Source organism: Etheostoma cragini, chromosome 14 (genome assembly GCF_013103735.1).
Source record: "Etheostoma cragini isolate CJK2018 chromosome 14, CSU_Ecrag_1.0, whole genome shotgun sequence".
Taxonomy (NCBI): Eukaryota; Metazoa; Chordata; class Actinopteri; order Perciformes; family Percidae; genus Etheostoma; species Etheostoma cragini.
The window spans coordinates 17896895-17920649 of NC_048420.1; the positions used below are offsets into that span (position 1 = coordinate 17896895).

The 23755-nt window shown below is 40.1% G+C and overlaps 1 protein-coding gene across 1 annotated transcript in view; it reads right to left on the minus strand.

Annotated features, from left to right (window-relative positions):
- Positions 1-23755, minus strand: part of ext1b (exostosin glycosyltransferase 1b) — a 118091-nt gene that overhangs the window by 20383 nt on the left and 73953 nt on the right. Inside the window, exons 2-6 of the mRNA XM_034891474.1 lie at positions 16849-16942; positions 12161-12268; positions 10004-10123; positions 4926-5058; positions 1922-2040 (exon numbers count right to left, since the gene is read on the minus strand). Coding sequence (XP_034747365.1) covers positions 1922-2040; positions 4926-5058; positions 10004-10123; positions 12161-12268; positions 16849-16942 — 574 coding nt within the window. The remainder of the gene's footprint in view (positions 1-1921; positions 2041-4925; positions 5059-10003; positions 10124-12160; positions 12269-16848; positions 16943-23755) is intronic.

Genomic DNA, 23755 nt, shown 5'->3' on the forward strand with positions numbered 1-23755 from the left:
ATATATATATATATATATGTATGTATGTATGTATGTATGTATGTATGTATGTATGTATGTATGTATGTATGTATGTATATGTAAATGTTTTTTTCCCAGCAGGAAACAATGAAGTTTCACATGATTCTGACATTAACTACGCCACGTGCAGCAGCATTTCCCTTCGGGGTCTCTGCACCCTGACTGCACCTGCCAAATTATGAGCTGGGATATATATATTTTTACTCAACTATGTGCTTCACCTAATAGCATTTTTTTAATTTTACATTTATACACTAAACTTACAGAAGGCCTAGCTAGGCTGAGTGCAGAACACTGTATGTTTTTTCAGAAGTTAAAGAATGGCTTTTGTTGTTTGCAACACTGTTGAAATTTAAGGCTATATCTCAATTTCTTCATCCACCTTCATCATTTTTATTGGCTCGCATCGGGTCTGAACTTTCCGCAAAGCTTACACAGAGATCAATTGCGCAACTCGGTTATAAGTTGCCAGGTTGAGGTAAAAACCGGATTGAAAATTATATATTGTGTGTTGATTGTGTGAATAGTATGCCTTTCATACAAGAACTGGCAACTGGTCAACGTTAGATAAATATATTGGTCCGATTATTTACAAAGGAATTTGAGCCATGCAAATTATGGCAGTTTCCTGGGAAAAATAATAAACCAGGAGGAGTCCCGGAGATAGGGCTAAAAATTTGAGAAACCCGGGAAAAACAGGAGTGTCGTCAGCTTTGGTTTACTGTTACTGTTACTTAAAGTAGGCGAATAAATCTCTATGGAGGGTTGCTGTGAAAAGGCCATTTTCAGTTCATGTGAACGGTGCATGTTAAAAATCTGGTACCAAAACGACCGGTACTGGACGGAAAAGCAAAACAGATTTCGATGCTACCTAAATGTTCTCTGATGCTCCAAAACAGACGTCACGCTAGTTAACACTAATGCTACACTTGGCAGCAGATAAAGTTGACCTTTAGCAGATGAATTAAACACGGTTAGATGCTGACAGCTAAACAGTGTAAAAGAGTGACTGTATTTCATTGTAGAGGATTCCAACACAAGAACGAACATCAGTCTGTGCTAAAGCTATGAACTAAAAGACACAAACTAGCACTATGAAAAACAACACAGACGTGCTCAAACCTTGCGGTGCATTCAAAATTACTGTAAAATACCTTTTTTCTCATTTTTTTTTTTCTTTTCAAAAGGTTTTTAACACGGTATGTTTATATTCCTAAAAATAAAGTATTGAACAAATTATTGATTTGGTATCAAGACTAAAAGTAATGTTTTGTATCCCACCTACGCAAACACACATTCATATTGTATATTCCAATGCCCAAAAATTACACTCATACACGTAACTCACCCTGCTATACAACACACAATCACAGACCTGCACATTCATGCACAGCACTTACACAGAAACACGTACCTCCTACACAGAATATGAACTGGCTTACTCATGTACTCTGCTGGCCAAATAAACAAAGACACACACACACACACACACACACACACACACACACACACACACACACACACACACACACGCGCGCGCCATCGGGGAGCAAATTCCATTTCATTTCCTGTGCTGGTAAGGAGCAAGCAGGGGAATCAATACATGCCATCTCCAGCTGTGCTGAAGGGGGTTTCGCTGCCATGGAGACAGATGTAGCACTGCTACAAATTGCTGCTCTAATTCAATCCACCGGAGTTAACACACACACACAGGGATGGAGGATGAGCGCTTGTTGCTCTGGTCGGAAAATGCGATCGCAAAACAGAAGTACGAGTGGAATGTGGCGCATTAAGGAGTCAGAAGGTGGAGATCGGGTGGAGGATTCTGGGGATGTTGCAGTGAACACACATACGCCCACCCACCCACACACACACACCCAAACACACAAATAACTATTACCTGTGCACAGTACTGGGACTTGGCCACAGCTACCAGGAGCTTGAGTATGGGCTGGGACTGAGATACCAGAGGAGAGACAGCATGGATGACCGCTGTGAACTTGGGGTACGGTTTTATACCTGAAACACAACAGAAGAATGGTCACTCATTAATTCAGTTTAGCAAAACCAGAAAACAATGCTGGCTCGAACACGGTGAGACGACAATCAGCAATGTAATTTCAGGCTCTTAAGAGAATAAAGCCGGGCGAGAACTGAAGGCTCTCATTTACAAACACCTCATATCTATTTTAAGAGAGATGGTTAAAAATGCTACTTGAAACGAGTCTGTCGGCAGTTCAAAAATATAGATGATATAATTGTGAGGGATGTATGTTTTCAAACCCGTCTTAAAGTATTTAGAAACGCTAATGTGTTTTGAAAATGCCATATCTCTTGATCACTGAATATTTAATTTTGAAAACTCTTCAGCCGTGACTGGAACAGACAACTACAGTAAGTGCTGACTTTGAATTCAGTCCGACTTGATGTAGGAATAGAGTAATCGAGGCTGAAAATGAGCAGGAAATAAGATATTGAGCAGGACGGATCATAGAGGACGTTCTACTTTTCCTAATTTATATCTAATCTAACCCAAGCCAACAAAGCATGAAGTGTCCTTTCCACTACTGGACAACTTTTATAATGAGGAATATCTGCAGTTTTAAAACTTGGCAAACCATCCTTGTGATTTGATTAAGAGTTTGCAAAGTTTTTAAACACCTGGGATGTAAACTTGTAACAGGCTCATAAACAGACTTCCATGAAACATTGAACAAACCCTGGAGCAGAATTCCTGTCATGCAGCTTGTTTTAAATTTTGGATGCACATGCTGTTTTTTTGTCTTTAGCCCCATTCTCAGAGACTTTGATCATATCCTGTATCTGTACATTACACGTATCAATAGCTAAATGTGGCCCTAACACAAAGGGCTGATTTAGGATTGATTCAGCTGTTGGAGGCCATTCAGTTGCCACTATGACACTTGCCAAAAGTAAGTGGACATGCCTGTATAAATACCTTTGTGTACTTTTAGAATAGGGTATGTTTTTCATGCTTTAGTTCAAAATAAAGAAAGATTTAGTTCTGCAACATAACCAATATTTTACACTAGCGAGGTCCAACCTATTTGGCGAGTAACCCCTTAAAATTATCCCTTACCCTCATCTGTTCTATCAAGATATTGTCTTCCCGGTTTCTTTTTGGAAGTAATTGAGCGTTCTGCACAAAGGCTCATATCTCAATACAGCTCAGTACCTTAAGGACAACAGCCATGAACACCAGTGGCCCATGAACACCAGTGGCTGACTCTTATGGCTTAAGGAGAGCAAATCCCAGCAGAGAAGTTACAAAATCTTTTGGAAAGACTGGGAAGAGTGGAGGCTGATATAGCAGCATATTAATGCCCAGGGTTATGGAATAACATATCCAAACAAACATTACGTATGGGTGTAATGTTCTGCTGGTGTCCACATACTTTTGGCCATGAAGAGTGTATCAATATATGTGTCTGGGCGGTTTTGTTTTATGTTTTAATTTATAGTTACACAGTTGAAATTACAATTATGTTGAATGTTGTCTTGAATTTACTGTTAGATATTTTTTAGTTTTATTGTTCAACTGTCTAATATCTTTACTTCACAACGTGCCCTTTTCAGAAAATGTTAATACTGTAACAAAATAAATAGCCAAATATATACTGTTATGGTTTTTTATTATTCTCAAGTATGCTAACATCAGCCTCGCAAATCCAGCAATATTTCAAAATGAAAAGTCAATTTAACTAAAGCACCAAAAACTAACTTTGCTCCCATTGGCCCTCATTTATCAGCCTAACGTAGAAACCAGCGCGGATATGAGTGCCAAAATCCTCTTACGACAGGCTTCACATGGGATTCATTAAACGTTTGTATCGCACCAATCAGAATGGAAGAATGGTTGTACATTGGTAAAAGCAGCGGGTGGAAACAATCGGAATTTAAATATCACGCCCCAATATACTCTCGGTTTTGAGGCTCCGCCCCTTACTATTTACAGGATGGCCAGACAGAATCCAGCTGAGAAGCGGCACATTTGAGAGGTGGAGATTGAAACCCCAACATCTTAGTTTAATTTTCAGTAATGTGTGTCCTATTTGGCAGCCTAGTGTGTCTAGTTATTGGCCTTTTAGAGAAAAAGACAAAGTGCCAGTTGGAAACAAACTTCGCTGAACTCCAGCTTTGATTTTACTCAATTACCCATCAGCGACAAGCCACCTTGTCTCTTAAAAACCCATCCGTGTTTAATTACTTCCTCTTTAACAAACAAATACACTTTCCAGGGTTGTAATCCATGCCTGTCACCGTGCCCATCCATTTTAATATCGGCCCTCCACTATGGGTGCTCCATCAACTGAATTTGTGCCCTCGTACTATCGCCGTCTGTGCATGTACAAGTGTGTGTGTGTATGTGAATGTTTGTGGCAGTTCTGGATGATGATGGAGTGAAGGAGTGAAAGATGGAAAGGCTCCCGGGTCACAGATATGTGGCAAGGGAAAACTCGGCGCTGCTGAACCGTAGCAGAAGGAATTGGCCAACAGCGGTAGCACCAGTAGCAATGCTGACTCAAAAGCCAATGATGGACGGGCTGGTGTGTCAGCACGGCTAATACAAACATCCGTCAAGGGCCCATTCCTCCACTCCACTTGCTGCCACACACACCACTGGAGGAGGGCAGTAGATCAAGAGTGCAGGCCATATTTTGCAAGCTTCAAATCCACAGTTGGACCCAAATCTGGTGAATGTCTATTCTGGTGCAAAAGTTGAGACTAAATATTTGGTGCTGGAGTGACAGATTGAGAAGAAACTTTTATGACCAACCTTTATTGATCAGTTCATTGTTACACAGGTGTGTAGAAGCATTATGTAACAGCACTTTTACAATTTATGACGCATTTCCGCTTCTGTGTGTGTTTGTGTTACTGACCCAGTGTGGCGTAGTAGAAGGGGAAGTCTCCCAGGTATCCTGAGTACTGCGGCAGCGCGAAAAGTCCCCCAGGGTGACTATTCCACATCGGGCTGCTCCTGGAGCCGTGTTCAAACACGCGGTCCTGGATGATCTGCAAATGGAAAGAGCAAGAAACTGAAAAGACAAAAAAATCAAAAGCAGTAGAGGCTGAACTATCGTGACTTTTAGTCCCAAAAACACTGGATCCTACAAGTTTTATAATGCAACCAATTGACATCTACAATATTCAATAAGAAAGAGTTGAAGAAAAAGAAGCTACAGATTATGCTGATGGTGACAAACGTTGGATGAAAGAAGATGACTTTTAAGCTCTTTAATGGGGACTTTAAAGGAATTCAGAAAGATCTGTGTTACTTTGACAGCCACAAAAAAATTAAAGGACACACTGACACCAGGATTAAACTCATGTCATTTTAATTAGAGCAGTGTCTCTTTCTCGCATTCTTCAGGCCACCCTGCCTTTTGTGAGGCTTCATTTTCAGCTAGTTAATACAAACACAAAATCTTTAAATAACATTTCACTCAGATCTCAGATGACTTATAAAAATCTGATAACTTTGTGTTGATAAAGGAACAAATGTTTGCCTTTCAGATTTTGGCGGGCGAAATATTAAGGATTTGATCAATGAGCCTTGTAATCACACCTATAAACCATTTCACAATGCAAAATGAGTTTTCACACAAAAACTCCAAGAAGCAGATAGTCATAAATGTGAATGAATATCAACACAGCTAATGTTCCAACATCCAATAACCCCATTTCAATTCAGAATGGTTATTCAAAGCCCAGTCAGTGTATTAGAGCAGGTGGAAAACTGTCGTAAAAGTGAGTCTGTGGGCATTAGATGGAAGTTAGAAAGATGGCTGTTTCCTTTGTATCACCTCAATAGCAGCTATTGATCGTGTCAAGAATGAATCACCGTGGCACAAAGCTGAGCTGAAAGAAATCTATGTTATTGTGTAATATTTCCCCTGCAGACAAACCAAACAGATCAGCAAGTCAAAGGCATCTGTGCCAGTCCTTTACACAGACAGAGGCCATCGGGAGAAAAAACAGCCAAACACAGACAGAGTCATCAGCTGTATTTAAACACCAGTCAGTCAGACCTGCCCTGATCCTTTATGTGCCCAAATAGAGTAGTCAGTCAAACGGTCAGATGGGAGAACGGACACTATTTTCCTCAGCTGCAGCCTGCCGCCGGCCCCTGCTGAACAGGCAGAGGAAAGAGATATTGCTGCTGTGCCCTTGAGCCATGCTAAATTGCTGCAGTAAAACAGACACAGGTTTGTGGCTGTGTTTTATGGTCGCGATTGAATCGGGAGGTGACGGCTGCTGGCTTGGCAAACTCAAAAGGATGGATGTACAAAAAGAGGTGTAGAGAGTCGGGTGGGCGACGGCTGAGCAGCTGATAGCATTTTAAATTGTAAAAAGTTCATAATACAGCTGGAGGGGGCTTACTGTAATAATAATGACAAAGTAACAAAAATTCATCACAGGGAGGCGGGGATGTGAAGAGAGAGACAAAAAAAAACATGACTGGGTGACTTTTTTTTACTTTCCCCAGCTTTGTCCCTGAGGGCAGTCGATAACCATTTGCCTGAGCCGAACAGATTAACTTCAAAATCTGTTAACTTCTCTATAAAAACACTGCCTGCCACTTTAAGAAACCCAAGCCCCTACACCTTATGAGGGGCAATTTTGCTCGCTTGGATGCAGCTCCTCCCCCGTCGGCAGCCCTCAGTCGGGACATGATGGACGACTCAATCTCACCTCAGTACAGCCACAATCAACCAATTAGAGCATGATAGATAAATCCTGTTTCTCTGGGAGCACACTGTGAGCTCGGCTTTAATAGGTGAGTTTAATAGGTGTACCAGCAGCACAGATTCGGCTATATTGACCTTGTGATTGGTCAAAACGCTACGGTTTCCTGACAGGAAACACTGCATAAAAGGTTTAACTCATATTTACTGCTCGCTTGCCATCTCTGCAAACACACGCATATGTGTTTGGAGTAAAAGGAAAGTGAGTTTGTGAATGTTTGCGAGGAGATTTAATCTGTCCAAGTATTGCAGTGTGTGCATGTTTTGTGTGTGTGCACAGAACACATCTGCAGTGGGGGGGCGGGGGGGGCGACACCATGAATAAACCATGTCGCTCGTTATCTCAGGGGCTGCCAAGGCAACGCCATTTACATATGTCACCCCTTCACCCTTTCTCACACTACTCTCCCCCCCCTTTTTTTTTTTTACAGGACAGTCAGTCAGGATTAAGTGTTTAGCCCTTTGCTGTATTCAACATAAACACACACTCACAAATACACACACTGAGTAACAAGCTTTTGCTGTGTCACTTTGCTCTTTAGTGCAGAGTGACAACATGTCAGCAAGGTTATGCCTGGGTGGTGCCATGTGTACCAGTGCTGACACACCTTGACATATGGAGATGTTTTTGACTCTGCGCGCGTGTGTGTGTGTGTGTGTGTGTGTGTGAGTTTTTGTGTGTCTGTGTGTGTGTGTGAGACAGCGCACAGTGTGACAGGCCTAGATAACAAACAGACCAGATATGTAGAGCTAGCTAAAAATCTGACAGACTCTAGATAATGAAGCCACGGCACATTGCGGGCCAAGTGTGTGGGTGCTTGTGTGTGTGTGTACAAAAGTGAAATTCAAATGAAAGATTTGGGAGGTTATACTGTATAAAAGGGGAATCGTGCTCCGAGGAAATCAAATGCGTGATGGGATACTTGGGTGACAGAAGAAGCAGGAAGAAGAAGCCATTGGTAACCACAACGTGAACCTAGCAGTATGCCCAGGTGTTATCCCTGCATTTATGAACTTTAGATCAGATAATACTTTATTTTTCCCACAATGGGGAGGTCCCCTTATTACAGCAGCAGTTTTCTACAGTAAAAAGAAAAACAGCAAATAAGTAAACAAAAAAACAACAGGCAATGTTGAGAAAAGTACTGAATGAATGTAAAGTGGCCTTATGTAAAAGGTATTGTAAAGTAAAGTGAAGGTGGCCATAGTAAAAAAAATATTGCAGTGTAAGTAAGTGAGTTAGTGACGTTAAAATTAATTTCAATATGTAATTAAATAATACAGCAAAAGTAAGTAAGCATACTATAAAGGATATGGAAGTGTAGCCATTCTATAAATAATATTTAAAAAAGTAAGTCCTCGTAATGGAAAATTTAAATACAGAAAATAAAGATATACATAGTGTGTGTGGTGGGTAATGGAAAAAACATTTTGTATGAACTGAATAATGAAGGTGGGGAATTGAATGGATGAATAGTTTTTCCATTCACAAATTCTCCTCAAGTGGATTTTTGTTAACAAAGTGAATGCCCATGACAAAATGAGGCCCGAGGAAGGAGGGGGGGGGGCTTCTGAACTTAAATGATATTCCGGTGAAAAATTGTCTTTTTAGTGTGAAACATTTTTTCTTTTTTTCTTTACCAAGAGCAGCAGCTGTGACCAACATGGATTGGATGGATTCCGACAGTGACTAGTTTTCACATATTAGTTTTCAAAGTATTATTCTATCCTTTAAAACAGGGGTCTTCAACGTTTTTTAAGGCAACAACCCCTTATACCTCTTATTAGCTGAGAGAGAGACAGATCAGGGACCCCCTATTACATATATAGTGAAATTAAGATGCCTATTAAACTTCCAGCAGAATAACGTGTGGGTAGCCTAAAGCCTTTATACATACCTTTTTAGTGAATAGAATACTAAGCTATTAAAATAATAACTGTTGGTATGATTTTATACACTGAATCCTTAGGATTGACTATATCAGTGAATGGTTATTTGAGTGACTACCTTTCATACAGAATAGGCCAGTAAGCCTATCTTTAGTGGAGCGTTTTCACAAATAGGCAGATTTTTCATTTGCTAATAATATGTTGGATTCATGTGAAGACATTTCGGATTTCTGAAAAAAACTTTCAGGAAATTAACAATAATTTGGCAGCCCCGCTGCAGCAACTCTGAGGATCCTCAACACTCTGTGTTCAACAATTATTTCTAACCTTTGAAGACTAATAATCCAAATAATCATGCCCACTTTAGTGATTGGCAAGATTTGTAGAGGTGAGAAAGTGTGCAGGGTTTGAACTTATTTCACACTATTCTATTCCATTTCTCACAACTACGTCTGTCACTTCCTCCGTGCACAAATGAGTGCAACACTTTAAACTGCTTGAAAGTTTGCACTGTTATCACCATTTCTGCTATTGTGGCATCTCGCTCCTCTCTATGCATTTTTGCATTGCCTTCGTGGTTGGACGTTTGGAAGGGCTTTAAACGGATTTTGCCTTTAGATATGGTCGGAACATACTCCAGCCTTAAGCCATGTTATGGATGGTTTTGAACACACATCATAGAGATTGACAATGGTGATGTGAAATATGCTATATGGGCTGTTTGAGAAGTTTCTATAGACTTCCAAAAACTAAAAAAGCTCATAAAATCCTTGTGAAAACTCCCAAAAACCTATATGTTAGTATTGGAACCCATTGAAACTGATGGTTGATACTCATAAAAACAGATTTACTCATAAAACCAGAATACCACTTTAAGGTCATTGGTTTGGATCCCTCAAACTAGCTGCCAAAGTTGGCTAAGTTTACACACTATACCATCTGATGATGATTTTTTGTATCTATCAACAATACTATTATAGAAACTTTGCTCATATACAGCATCAGAAAAGTCACAGCCTAAATGCAATACCCTATTTTGCCAACTATGAGTAAAAAAAACCAGCTTCTGACAAATTCTCCATTAACATGTGCTAAAATGTATTTTTTGCACTCTGTAAACAACACTATTCACCCTTCTATTTTGCTTTTACCCTTGTACCAGAGAGACCAAAGAGAGGCCTTAGAATAGCGCGAAGATGGCAGAGTGTGCTAGGATACTGCAGCCCTCTGAGAGAAAGATTGATGATGAAGGAGTAGGAGAGAGGACGGCAGAGAGGCAAAAAGTGCGGGTGGTTGTGTGCATGTGTGTATTGAGTCCTCACCTCCAGTGTGGTCAGCACTATCTTTTCCACAGAGGAGAAGTAGGCCTCCCAGAGGAACTGAGTCTGCTGTCTGAGGGATAGGATCTTATCCTGGTGGATGGAGCGCACGGTGGTCGGGATCTGCAAATAACAAACAGCAGTCAGTTAGCATTCAATACTGATCTGGGCCTTAAACTGAGGTGACAGAAAGATTAAAATTGATCCCAAAGATACACTCATCAACAGATAAAGCACATTAAGATGACGCAGCCTTGTGAACGGTAGGCTGAAGCAGATATTTGTAAGTTTCTGGACTAACAGCCATAAACAAGTCTTAGGTGCTCTCAAAGCAATTCTTAAGACAAGTCTGATGTCCTTGAGGGAAAATCCAAGTTGAGTCACAAGATTTAATAAATAAACTCAGTCAGTTCTTTGAATGCTGACCATTTTGCATACAGCAGTGTGACTGAAGTTACTTAAGTACTGCAGTCCTAACAATTTAACACTAAGGGGATATTTCTTTTTGCTGTCTTGTCACAACATTCCATTCAAGGCAAGTGTTAAGTCCTCATTATTTTTTTGGTTTTGTATGTATGAAACAAACTGAATATGACATGCTAGTAGGCAGTTACCATTGGACAGAGCCAGGCAAGCTGTTTCTCCCTGTTTTCAGTCTTGTTGCTAAACTAAGCTAACAATCTGCTGACTGTAGCTTTATATTTAACAGACAGATATGAGAGTGGAATCAATCTTCTCATGTAACTTTCTTCCAGAAGTGTTATAACAAACTCCTAACAAACTTTTTCTTGGAAGGCCTACAGCTCTGGTAGCAATTTTGTTTGCCAAGTTCAATAAATTCCTTAGTATGAGGAGCAAATCATGCTAATTGAAGAAACAAAATATATATTTTTAGTTATAAATAAGATATATATATATATATATACACTACCGGTCAAAAGTTTGGGGTCACTTACAAATTTCCATTCCACTCCACTATAGACAGGATACCAGCTGATCTGGGTGGGTGGCTGATCTTTAATGCAATATCTACATTTCCCATTATCAGCAACCATTCATCCAATGTTACAAAGTCACATTTTGTTTACTAATCTGATATTATTTAAAAAAACTAACTAAGAAAACATTAAACAACCCTTTTTGCAATTATGTAAGCACATAATGTAATCTGGAAACTGCTGCCCTGGTTTAAAAAAAACAAGGCAACTGATCTCAGCTGGTATCCTGTCTATAATGGAGTCCAATGGAAATTTGTAAGTGACCCCAAACTTTTAACCGGTAGTGTATATATATATATATTTATTTGAGGGAGTGAAGTACCCAACACAAGGAATTTACTAAAATGATTGCAGCAGCAACTATCAGTCATCAAATAGTTTTAGGGAAGAAAAGCTAAAATGCTGCAGCTGCGTTTGGTGAATGCTTTTAAAATTTCATTCAAAGAGTTGTGTAGTGTAATCCTTATATGATTTATTTGTCATAGTAAAGGAGGGAGTAATTACAAATAAACATTTTTATTGACTCTTTGGCAAATACTGCCATATCCTGCTAACTGGTAAGTTAGAAGTCAATACACTGTATGTGCAGTATTTTTCTATTTTTTTCCTGGCTAGATAGAGAAATAACTTTGACTGTACAGTGCAGGTATTCTACATTTAATGAAAAACATACATCAATATATGTACTGTATGTATAACCCGCCATATTGGTGCAAAATCCACAAATCCACAGAGAGATCCAGGATGGCTTAGACACACTGGTGCTACACAGAGTTATAACACTCAATGTCAAACAATATTATTACACACTTCATTCAAATTAAGATTTAATGGGCATATAATTACTTTCCCCCCATGAAGTTCAAGCAATTCCAGACAAATCCATTTGCTCAGTCTATTTATTCGCCCTCTCATATAACAATATGAGGCTTCGAGTGGCATTTTCAAGCAGTCAAGGACTTGGTATGCTGCTTGCATTTTGCTTAGTTGTCAACCACTCTACAAGAAAACGAAACATGATAGGGATTTGGGGAATATAAGCGAATAATGTGTGCTCAGGATATCGACAGTCAGAAAAAAGGTTTTGTTTTCAGATGGTATAGTTTGGAGGTGATACATAGAGGCATGTGGTTATGTGTGAGTGTTATTTGAGGGCAGTTACCTGCAGCAGGAGCCTCTCGTCGCCGATCACTGCGGCTGTGTTCCAGTCAATGATCTCGGAGAAAGGCAGCTCCCAGCCGTTACTCAGCATCACTGGCACACAAGCAGCCTGACACACACACACACACACACACACACACACACACACACAGAGCATGGACATGATCCTTAACAAGCACAATAAGAGATACAGCTAAATCATGACTGCTTAAAGCTACACTATGTATCTCTTTTCATATAAAAGCTCCACTCTATTGCAATTGACCCATTTGTGTTCATGCCTAAAATCCCCATATGGCAGAGATTGGATTTTCTTCGACTTTCAAACCTCTTTGGTGCAATGTGTATATATATCATATAGTACACACAATCAGTATTGAGATTTGTAGCAGTCACAACAATGATACATACAGCAAAAAGCCCATAAATGTCTTAACAGATGCCAACTTTATCAGCTGCAGCCTAGATGAGGTTTTAGAGTGGAAATCACATTAAAGAGGTGAACTTTAACAACTGAGAAAGGAAAGCAGCTGCTTCAAATTGATTCAAGTTGTGTTTCAGGCCACGTGATGAGTGTAAGCCCAGTATTCATTGTCATTTTATTTTTGGCCACTTTTTCTTTAGGGAATTATCTGGGTCTTTAGCTGCTAAATGCTTTACTGTGTTCACCAGCCTTTTTGCTAACTTTGTGTGTCTGCTGTCTGGTGCTAAACAGGTAGTCCAGTGGCTTGTACCCTTAAAACAGTTGCCTGCTGCTGGAACCGATTGATGAGAGCAGTAGGAGTAAAACAAACCATTAAATCCGCATGCTTTAAAACCCAAACAATTAGCTTTCAGTTGCTAAAACGCTCCGTAGAGATGAGAAGAACTGCAGCATCTGTTGCTCTGTAGGTTTATTACTTTGAACACTTTCACTATACACACAGTTATTTGACCCACTGGTCATATAAAATAAAAATGAGTGCAGCTTTAATTAAAATGATTCAGACCTAGTGCACAAATATGAGCTCAAATGTAACTTAAAAATGCATACATATTGCTTTGATCATAGATACAAAATTTGAGATCAAACATGAGCATATTAACACAACGCAGCCTAGCAATCAGATAAACAGAAATAAGCTTGAACATACCATCTAGATAAGCAGGCAGGCAGCATATAGTCACAGAAAGTGAAGAATTCAATATAACGATGACTGATATGGATGTGAAAAAAACATTTGTTGGAGAGCAGATCACAAAGAGTCTAACATTCTGGATTTATATAATCCAGGAAACTTTTATTCACTCCGCTGTAACGATTGCATGCACAAAAATAATTTCTTAAAGTGCCCATAATATGAAGAAAAAATTGTTTTGTCTCTGTTGCTTCCACACGCATACAAACTTGAAAAAACTTGGGTGTCTGAATGTCCTCTGCCTTCAGTCTCCGGGTGAGCTGTTCAAAATCTCTCCGGCACTCTACCTCACTAGCCAAGACGAGGTGGCTAACTGTAGCACGCTAGCGCTACCATGCTAGCTCGTTCTCAATGGCTAAACACTGCTACAATATAAACTAGGGCACCATAATCTACAAAACAACTACTTACATGTACCTGTTCTGCAGGTATTCCAAAAGTTTGCACTTGTTTAGAAGAAGTCTCCCAGCTAATCCCGCCTTGTACTAACCAAAGTTGGAAAAACTGTAGCTAGCTGATGTTATCATTACCTAGCTCCTAAGCATGTGCGACTCACTCTGTAGCTAAAACAGAGACCTAAACACACAGGGTGAAAACAGGATCTGCAGCAATGTGCAGTACAACAAAAATATGGTGTTTTTTTGGAAAATGACACCATGTAAATGTATTCTAATACAACCTGAAAATGAGCATAAAGTGGGCGCTTTAATTCTGTGCTTAATAGTTCTGTTTGTGTTTGTTTTCCAAAAAATGTTTAAATCACGTGTGATTAACACTAACTATACCCTGAAAATTAAAGAAACAAACCACATTTTGTCAACTTGAATTTTTTGGATTTAGTGAGAACCCTCACTCTGTGTATGGCCTTCTTTTTTACAGCTACACTTTTTCACACATCAATATTAAAATTGTAACTTTAGAAGCTGAAAAGTTAATTACTCAAAGGAAGCAAGCAGGAGGAATGATAATGAGAGGAGGATGGGGAAATAACAAATATCAAAAGGCAGAAGAAAGTGGATAAATAGATTAAAAAAAGATGAAAAGAGGGAGGTAGTGAAGTTGAATGTGACCTTTGGCAAAGGAGTGGTACAGGGATGGAGGGATGAGAGGAGAGGTAGACGGAACAGCTGGGGTGTGTGTGAGTGTGTGTGTGTGTGAGTGTGTTTCTGGTGGAAGTTTAATGTAATGACGGCCTGTCACTCCCATGTCACAAAGGTGTCAGCTAGGCCTGCCCGATTCGGAGAAAAATATGAACCACCATTTTTTTGCTTAGAATTGATATTACGAATCTCTGCCACGATTTGTTTGACCATGACAAAACAAATCAAATTGGCAGTAATAAACCAAGGTTATTATAGTGTTGCAATTTTCATTAGTTTTTATTCTCATTTCGTTTTGACTTTTTGTTTAGTTTTAATTAGTTTTTAAAGCGGGTTTGGTTTAGTTCAGATTTTATTAGTTTAGTCTCTTCGGTAATATGGGTTATTTGTCGGGGGATTCAAAAAGGTTAGAAAACGTATTGTGTAATAATAACTCAACAAAAATATCATACAATTTTAGAAATATGTATTTACAATGTATTCAACAATAACACCAGTACAAATAATGTACATGGTGATGAGCACGGACTGTTATTTGTTGTGTTAAATTTAGTATGGAATGTCGGAATTTCTGGGTTCCCAGTTGGAAACTATACACGTCTACGGAAAATGTTACGGTTGGAAAGATGTAACGTTATTGGCTCTGTGAAAGACATTGACAAAGACAAAAACTAAGGACATTTACTCAATAATTTTAACAAAAAACATAGATTATTTTTGGCACCTAATGCACATTACATATCAGCAAGCCTGTTAACATAGAGGCCTCAAGGAAGAGTAGGGAGAGCACTTCAGCGCTCGGGAGCACTTTAAAACCTATTATATACAGTCTGTTTAAAACTCACAGAAGAAAGCAGTAGCATTTGTAATGCATTAATTTAAATTTAAAAACATTGTAATTTAAAAAATAAATAAAATTAATTTAAAAATTAAATCGTTAACAGGGTGAATTGAGATTGTGATTTTATAACGATAAATTGTGCAGGCCTAGCGTCGGCTAAACCGCACGTACGCGCACACATACACGCACACGCACACACACACACACACACACACACACTAGTAAAACCAATGCCTGAAAATACTCTCCCTCCGTCTTACTGTAGACGGTGAGTCGATAGATGGAGTGAGTCAGACAAATGGAGAAAGGACAAGAGAGGGCATATATGCCTCCTGAGTGAAGTGTGCTTGTGTATGAGTGTGAGTGTGAGTGTGAGTGTGAGTCTGATTCTGAGTGTGTGTGTGTGTGTGTGTGTGTGTGTGTGTGTGTGTGTGTGTGTGTGTGTGGTGCAGCTGATAGTGAGATTAGGGTGCACTCTGTGGATGGTAAGGAGAGGTAAAGGACAGTGCAGTAATAATGCTAAAGAGCGCAGGGAAGTTATAGAAATAGATGAACAGGGGAGTAAAAAAGAGATGTGAAGTGTGTAGATTTCAAGCAGTTTGAGTGAAAAGGAGGTAAATGCAGATTCAAGATTAGAAAATGACTAGATGGGAAGAATTTACCTCACAGATTACTATGGTCATACAGTGTGGTAAGGTGTTACGGCATATTAAGTGTAGAAACTTTAATTTAATCTACACTTAACCTTGACAAACTAGTATGCTTAAAAGCACAACAGTCTCAAAATTCTATCCTAGATCACTACAGCACCGTGCAACAGCAGAGTGCAACTAACCAGTAAAGAGAAGAGGAAGTGAGGGGGAAGCCCCAACAAAGTGGAACCAGTAGACTTTTACAGTCATAGGGTTTATACATTCTGTGCAGTGCCAGGTTGAGATTACGAAAAGGAAAAAGTTGGGAACATTTGTCATAAATCTGGAAAAATAAGGGATGATTGGGACCCTGGGAGAAAACCAGAAGAGGGCAATGAACAAGGTAGGTTGGCAAGTATGGCCCTACTTTGCCTCTAATTTGTTTTCCCTGATATTCTTACCCTAGCCTTTACCAAACTCACTCCTCATGCCTAACCAATGATCACCCAGAGGTGGGGCACGCCTTCAAACGACCCTTTGGACTATCCAATCTAGCATCAACCATTATTAAACTATAAACTAAATCAATAGTTTTTAAATACATCTCTATTATATACATTTCACTGTTTATAACCAATTACCCAGTTTATTTGCAAGAAATCAATCATGTCTTACAATATTAAAAAACAGTTCAGAGGCAGGAAGAAAAAGCACATGTTGTCAGTGAAAGTCTACAATATTAGCCTGAGAATTAAGGTGGTAATGATTTGGTGATCCTTTTATTGTTGGAGGTAGTACTATTAAAACACACGCTTAGGGGGAGGCTTGAGTGTGGGATTCTTTTCTCCCTGGTAATATTGCTGGTAGAAATGAATTTGCAGCATGTGAAGTGTTGTTTTCACAAAGTGTGTGTGTTTATGTGTGTGTTGCCTGTTTACCTGCAGCGCCTCGAGGAAGCGAAAAGAGCCCAGTCGTCTGCCGCGGGGCACCAAACAGAAGGTGGAGTTGTGAAGCATCTCCTTGTAGTCATACCTGCAGAGACACACACACACACACACGATGAGTTTACTGATATAAGCAAGTAGATGTTATTTACAGCAACATGCTTAGAAAAATGTGTGAAATTAGAGGGATACATACAGAACATGCTTCACTGTTACTTGTAATGAGCTATATAATTAGACAGTATATCATAGTTGAAGAAAATGTCATGCTAAACACGACTTGGGAACTACATGTTAGTTTCAGCTGTGGTTGCTGTGAAACTCTACTGTGTCTGTTGGTCATAAATCAAAGCACAATATACGGTTTATTATTATTATTATAATATACGGCACAACTTGGGTTGTACAAGGCAGCCAGATGGGGCAAGAAACACAACATATCAGACAGTCAGACTGGACAGAGGCTGTAAAGAAGCCAACAGTTAAGTCAGATTATTTAAACCAAAATCCCTCACAACTGCAGGCGGTCCATCTGTAAACTGATGGATGTTTACAATGAACCGTTTGTGGAATTGTTTTAACCTTCAAATATATTTGGCTAAGGTGGGGTTTGTTTGGAACCTGTCTCATTTACTACAATGTCTGACTTCTTTCAAAATGTTAGTATTACCGAAAGAAACAATGTTGTCATAAATCTCCCAGTTTTGATTGCCTTTCTTTTTCACCTAACAGCCTCTCCATCCATAAACTCCAACCCCACTCTTCTCTCTTGCTCTCTTGCTCCTCCCCCCCTTTCTATCTCACAAACAATATGCTCCTTTGCACACCCCCTCTTCTTCCCTCACTACCTTTCATAATCCCTCTATCTCTTAAAACAAGAGGCTGATGCTCTCTCCCTCCTTCCCAGCTCCTCTTTCTCCTCTGTCTCTCCAGTGATGTGTGTCTTACTGCTCTCCAAACAGGGTGATCAACCCGGCCAGGGGTAATGAGCTGAGAGTGACACCTGCTTCCACCACACAACTGGCTGTGTGTGTTTGTGTGTGTGTGTATGTGTGTGTGAGTGTAAGTGTGTGACTGTTTGTGTGTGTGTGTGAGATACAGAAAGACGGATATAGATTAAGTGTGTATCTGTGCATCAGTCAGTTTGCGTGCATGCTGCTTTCCTTTGTGTTTTGACAGTTTGTGTGTTCACAATTTCTTTCAATTTATTTTGGTTCTCCTGTCCTCTTCCATTTTTATTTCTTCTCCCTTTCCTGCTCTCCATCTTGCTTTTTCCAACAGCAGTGTCTCCCTGTGTGGATTATTTCTCTCTATTTCTCTCATATAGACACACAGAGCTAAAGAATGCCACTTAAAAGCTAACATGCCAGTCAGTCAACAGTGCAGAACTAGGCACCACGGGGTTGCTGTTTTGTTAAGTCTAATTATTTTATACACACATTCACTAGTATAAATATCTGGATTTTCAAAAAAAGGAACAGAGCTGTTTAGGCAGTTTTCCCAACATATTATAGGTCACCATGCACTCAAAAGTTACGTTTCCTGCTGCAAGAACAACGTCATAACAACAATCATATGATTGTTAACAATCATAACAACGTGGAGTAAAATATATCTCCTTGCAACAATTATTACAAATACATAAACAATCATAAAGGCAATGATTTCTGGGTGAGAAATGAATAAAATGGAAATAATGAGCCCTAAGGACTGTTCAGGTTAGGGGTTAAGAGACTGGTAAGACAGAAAATCATTTCTCATTTAGCCATATTCTATACAAGGTGAAGGTTACAGGACACACACTTCATTTCCACACATTCTGTTGCATTAATGATGCTGTGGATGTACTGCAGCTTACAGAAGTGTGACAGTGATTGCTGATGCAGCCTTCTGTGTGTGTGTGTGTGTGTGTGTGTGTGTGTGTTAGTGATGTTAATGTAGTGCTAGGCTTACAGCTTTTTTAGCTCGGTCCACACACACACACACACACACACACACACACGATGGTGATTGCTGATGTTGCTGGTGAGATGCTGACTTTTGTCTTCTTTAGTCAAGCTCTAATGAAGTGTGGGAGACATGACAGCCTGTGATAAAATCCCACCCTCATTCACACCTACATGCATAACGATCTTTGCGGCACATAACACAGTTACCGAGCGCACACACAAACCGTTAGGCACGCAGACACACATGCAGCGTGAACAAGCGACAGCTGCAGGCCCTCACATTGACGTTCTGTCACCTGCCGATGGAGACGAAGAAGCTATCTTAGCCCATATTTCCCCACCAGCTGTCTGCCTGGATGGTGTGTGTGTGTGTGTGTGTGTATAACAGCACACATAACAGGCCCACATCTGATGGCAGTGACTATCAATGTGTGGATTTAACATGCAACAGTCCTGTAAAACGTGTTTTATAACCAACGCACTTCTGTGTCAGATCTTCTGTCTCCTTTACGTTCAATACAATGCACATATTTTCTGTTTCTTTTTAACCTAATCTGTCATGAGACAAACTTCTAAATTTCTCTCAACGATTTAAAAAAAAAGTTTTATAACCAATGCAATTTCTTCCAAGTCTCAAGCCAATCGCTGGTTTCACAGGTTGCTAATTTTGTCTTGGTGTCTCCTGAAAGAAGCACAACCTTGCCACGGGATTCACCTGCTGTGCATCTTAACCTTATCACGACTCGGATTATGCCTTAAAGAGATGATTTTCTTTTAAAGAGCAAGAGGTTTTAGTGGTTTCGAGATTTGAAAGAGACAAGGCGGTTGCAGTAGGAGGCCTCCCTGAGGATCTCCCTGCTGTGTAAACCCACTTCCACATATTTTCATCCCCGCTCCTCCTTACTCTTCTTCCTCCCCTTAAACCTCCTGCTGGCTTGCACTTCACACTGGATTCAGAAGCCACAGCTTGCTCACACTATATTTCTCCACCTTTTCTTCTCTTCCCTTTTCTATTCTGTCTACGACAGCTCTCCCCGGGTTTTGTTCCTTGAACTTAAGCTGGCTGGGGGAAACCACAGCCGAGCTACGAACCGGCAGGTTGTGATTGTGATTCTGTGCTTGTATATTTATATTTCTTCGCATGTGAGTGTGCTTCTCCATCGTACACATGAGTGTGTGCAGATAACAGTGAAAGCGAGGGTGGGGGTTACACAGCAAATGTGTGACAAAATTGACATCCTACTGGAGGGGGGCGAATTGTGTCACGTTTGGAGTGAAAACAGCCGAAAACAAAGTCAGCGTGCAGAAAATATGAAGGAGACAGAAAACAAGGCTTCATTTAATCAAACGCAGGAGATGACCTCAGCGCGTGCACCCCACAGGGTTTTGTATGCATACGAGAGAATGCTTGACTGCACGTGTCAGCATGTCCAACAACTGTGAGGCAGTTAAAAAAACACTACTACTACATGGTTGCTTTGGCAACATGCCATTAACTGCCTTCACTTGCGGCAACTTAATTACATGGAATAGGTGCATCATGGTTGCTGTGAAACTCCACTGGGTCTGTTGGTCATGAATCAAAGCACAATATACCGGTTTATTACAAGCACAACTTGGCTTGTACAAGGAAGCCAGATGGGGCAAGAAACATGACATGTAGACAGTCAGCCTGGACAAGGACTGTAAAGAAGCCAACAGTTGAGTCAGATTATCTAAACCACTTTATTTGGAAAGTAAAAGCCAAAAGTAAGTACATCAACAAGTATGGTGGGTCAAATCTCAAAAACAGAAATATGGTCTGTAAACTGATGGATGTTTACAATTAACAGTTTGGGGAATTATTTTACACGTCAAATATGTTTGGTTAAACTGGGGTTTGTTTGCAACCTGTCTCATTTACTACAATGGTCGCATCAGGAGGGGGTGAAAGAGGAGAGGGATGGAAACTGTATTTTTTATAATAATAATACTTTACTAGTCCCACAAGGGGAAATTACAATCAACAATAAACACCCTATCAAGCTAATCTCCATTAACCATCCACAGTAATCCCTTAAAGCCAGTAGCAGAAGATTAATTCAGATCCTTTAGGCTACTCCGTATCAGTAGTAATCAATGAAAAACTTTCCCTTAGTTACTGTTGCTTTCCACATATATAACACATGACAGACATATAAAGATGATGATAACAGAGGTAGACAAATACTGTTTTTATATATATATGTATAAAGTAGCACAAAGTAACATACCCTAAAAATGTCTTTAGGACATTACTTAAGGAAATGTGCTTTGTACAGCAGCCTAGACTCCCAAAGGTGTGCACTTGGTGGGCTTCCAATTGGACTTAGTGCTGCCATGTGAGCACCCAGCAGGCGCCTGAGCATAAAGCTTCAGTGTGATGAAAACACAAAACCACCACCAGCCTGAGTATCTTCCAGGGAGCAGAGAAAAAGAGATCCAATTTACTGCCTATTGAGACTGTTGTTACATTAGCCTCCTGGACGTCTCTCCTGTCTCCCTCTGAAACTCTCTCACTAATTTCTTTGTCTTCCAAAGTGTGTTTCAGTGTGTGTGTGTGTGTGTGTCTGTGTGTGTGTGTGTGTGTGTGTGTGTGTGCTGATGGCTGGAACAAAATCCAGTGAAATCTTTTTTGTACTGCATTGTAGTGGAGTGTGTAGTGTGACAAACAAGCCTCTAGTAAAACCCTATTTGACTCATCAAATTATTAATTTATGAAAAAGGAAAGCTATGATTTCCTCTCACTGTGCCCAGCTGCACATGAAAATGAAAGTGAATTTCAGGATGTAATGAAGTGTTTGTACATCAAAGATTACAAAAGTTATTTATCATCACGGATGTCATGCCCAAGATGTGCTCATTTGTTTAGTAAATAGCTCCCAAACAGACTAAGGCACAGACATATTCCAGCAGTAATTAAACAGAAGCTTTGTCCACCTCATGGACACAAGTGTCTAATTTGAAGCATATTGTTGAACGTGTTCCCGTGAGAGTATGACAGATGTGCAGGCTAAGCGAGCTTGTGGGTAAAATGTGGACATCTTTGGCTTCTGACTAACTAAGATAGAGTGTGTCTGGGTTCAGTGGGAGTGTGTGTGGGTTAAGGGGTTGAATCCACATATGTTTTTGTGTGTGTATTTAAGGGCAATATGATGTGTGTGTAGTGTGCACATGCCTATAGCAACAGTTAAGAGCTTTAGAGAAGAATCAGTATAGTGTGACCGGAATGTGTGTGCGCTTATGTCCGCTAACTCTCTCTACTTATTCCCCTTGCGGCTATGTGGAAAAGTAAACATCTGGATGTGTGCATCCAGATGCGTGCCTGCCCATTTTGTCTTATCTTCCTCCTGCTCTGCTGCCATAACGCCTGCTGTGCCCTCTGAAACTAATTAGCCTGATTAGTGCTCATTAGCCAGATTTTGGTAGTTCCAATTAGCATTCTAGCATGGAATGACCCAGAGGTCCACCTCGCCAAACAAACAGGCTTTCTGTGGTTAAACTCATGATGACCCTGAGGTCTGTCCACACGCAGGGCCAATCGGATTACACTCGCAGTTTGTGAAGAGTTTACCCTGCCCTGTAAAGCTCAGTGAGTAGTTCACATACTGAATAAAACACAGCTGAGTGCATGTGAAGGAAATTATGTAATGGCAGCTGGTTTGACTGGTGGTGCTGGCCACATGTGAAGAGTAATATGTAAAAACTCATGGCAGCAAAAAAAGCAGCACAGCCGATACGAGCCCACCGAGGAGAAATATAGTTCTGGAACTATAATGTGCATTGGATGAAAGGGTCCACATATGGTGCAATATAAACATCACTGTAAAGCTACCATCACCGACAACTTTCTCATGAATTTATGGGTTGAGACTACAGAGCCTAAAATACATCCTCTGTCTTTCTCTAACCTTTATTTGACTGGCAAAGCTGGGTGAGATTAAACATCTAGTGTCCTAGGCTGCCAAGAAAAGACTAAAAAAACACTGAGTTACAGAATAATAACAAAAGAAGCACACAATAATATATTACTAGATCAGGATTAACAAACTCAACTCGAGCCACTCTGAAAATAAGCCAAGTCCTAATGTAAAGACCACATGGGAGCATTCTAAAACCATCAAACAATACATTAATAAAGCAAACACATCCAGATTGTAATATACCCTATAATAATATTAGCCAGATGAGAGTGCATTACCAGGGACAGCTGTTGTCACAGGTGTGGGAGCAAACAAAACAAACACAGGATTCATTGAGATCTTACTGCGCAGGCTGCACCTGAACATCGGCCCTCTGCACGAGTGGAAGTATGTCTTCCTGCACAAGCCGGCTTCATCCTTGAAAGTGTGAAACAGTTAGCGACAACCTCTCTGAGTGTGTTTACAATATTGATCCCTATGGATTTTGCAAATTAAGTGTTTATGACAGTTTGTGTTGTTTTGAAAAAATGTTGATCTTTCCGTGGCATATGCGATTATTTGCATAATGAGTTGGGAAGTGTTCGCTGGAGATGCAGCTGAGAAGTATTCTGATATCAGGTATGAACCTAGGAAAATCAATCTTGACTGGATTTGAGCAGGGCACGGATATATCTGTGCATAAGACCTGAACAAGGGCTTAATATGACAAGGTCCTGTCAAGAAGAATTTCTTGAGGGGAATTGCTGACTGATGGGTCCATAGTTATATCTCTGTTATTCTCTATATTTTGCCTGGAGAGTCACAGTAACTCAGTGTTGCAGCTTATTCAAAACTAATCGGGTTGAAATCATTTCTGAGGTGTCACACTAGTTTGAATAGCTGCACTGGATCCATATTACTATTCAACTGCGTGCTGGGCAGTAAGCATGGCTGCAGGTGGTGAGAGTGTGAACCACATACACCTAAATAAAAAGATATGGCTCATATACATGCAGACTCACACTTGGTACA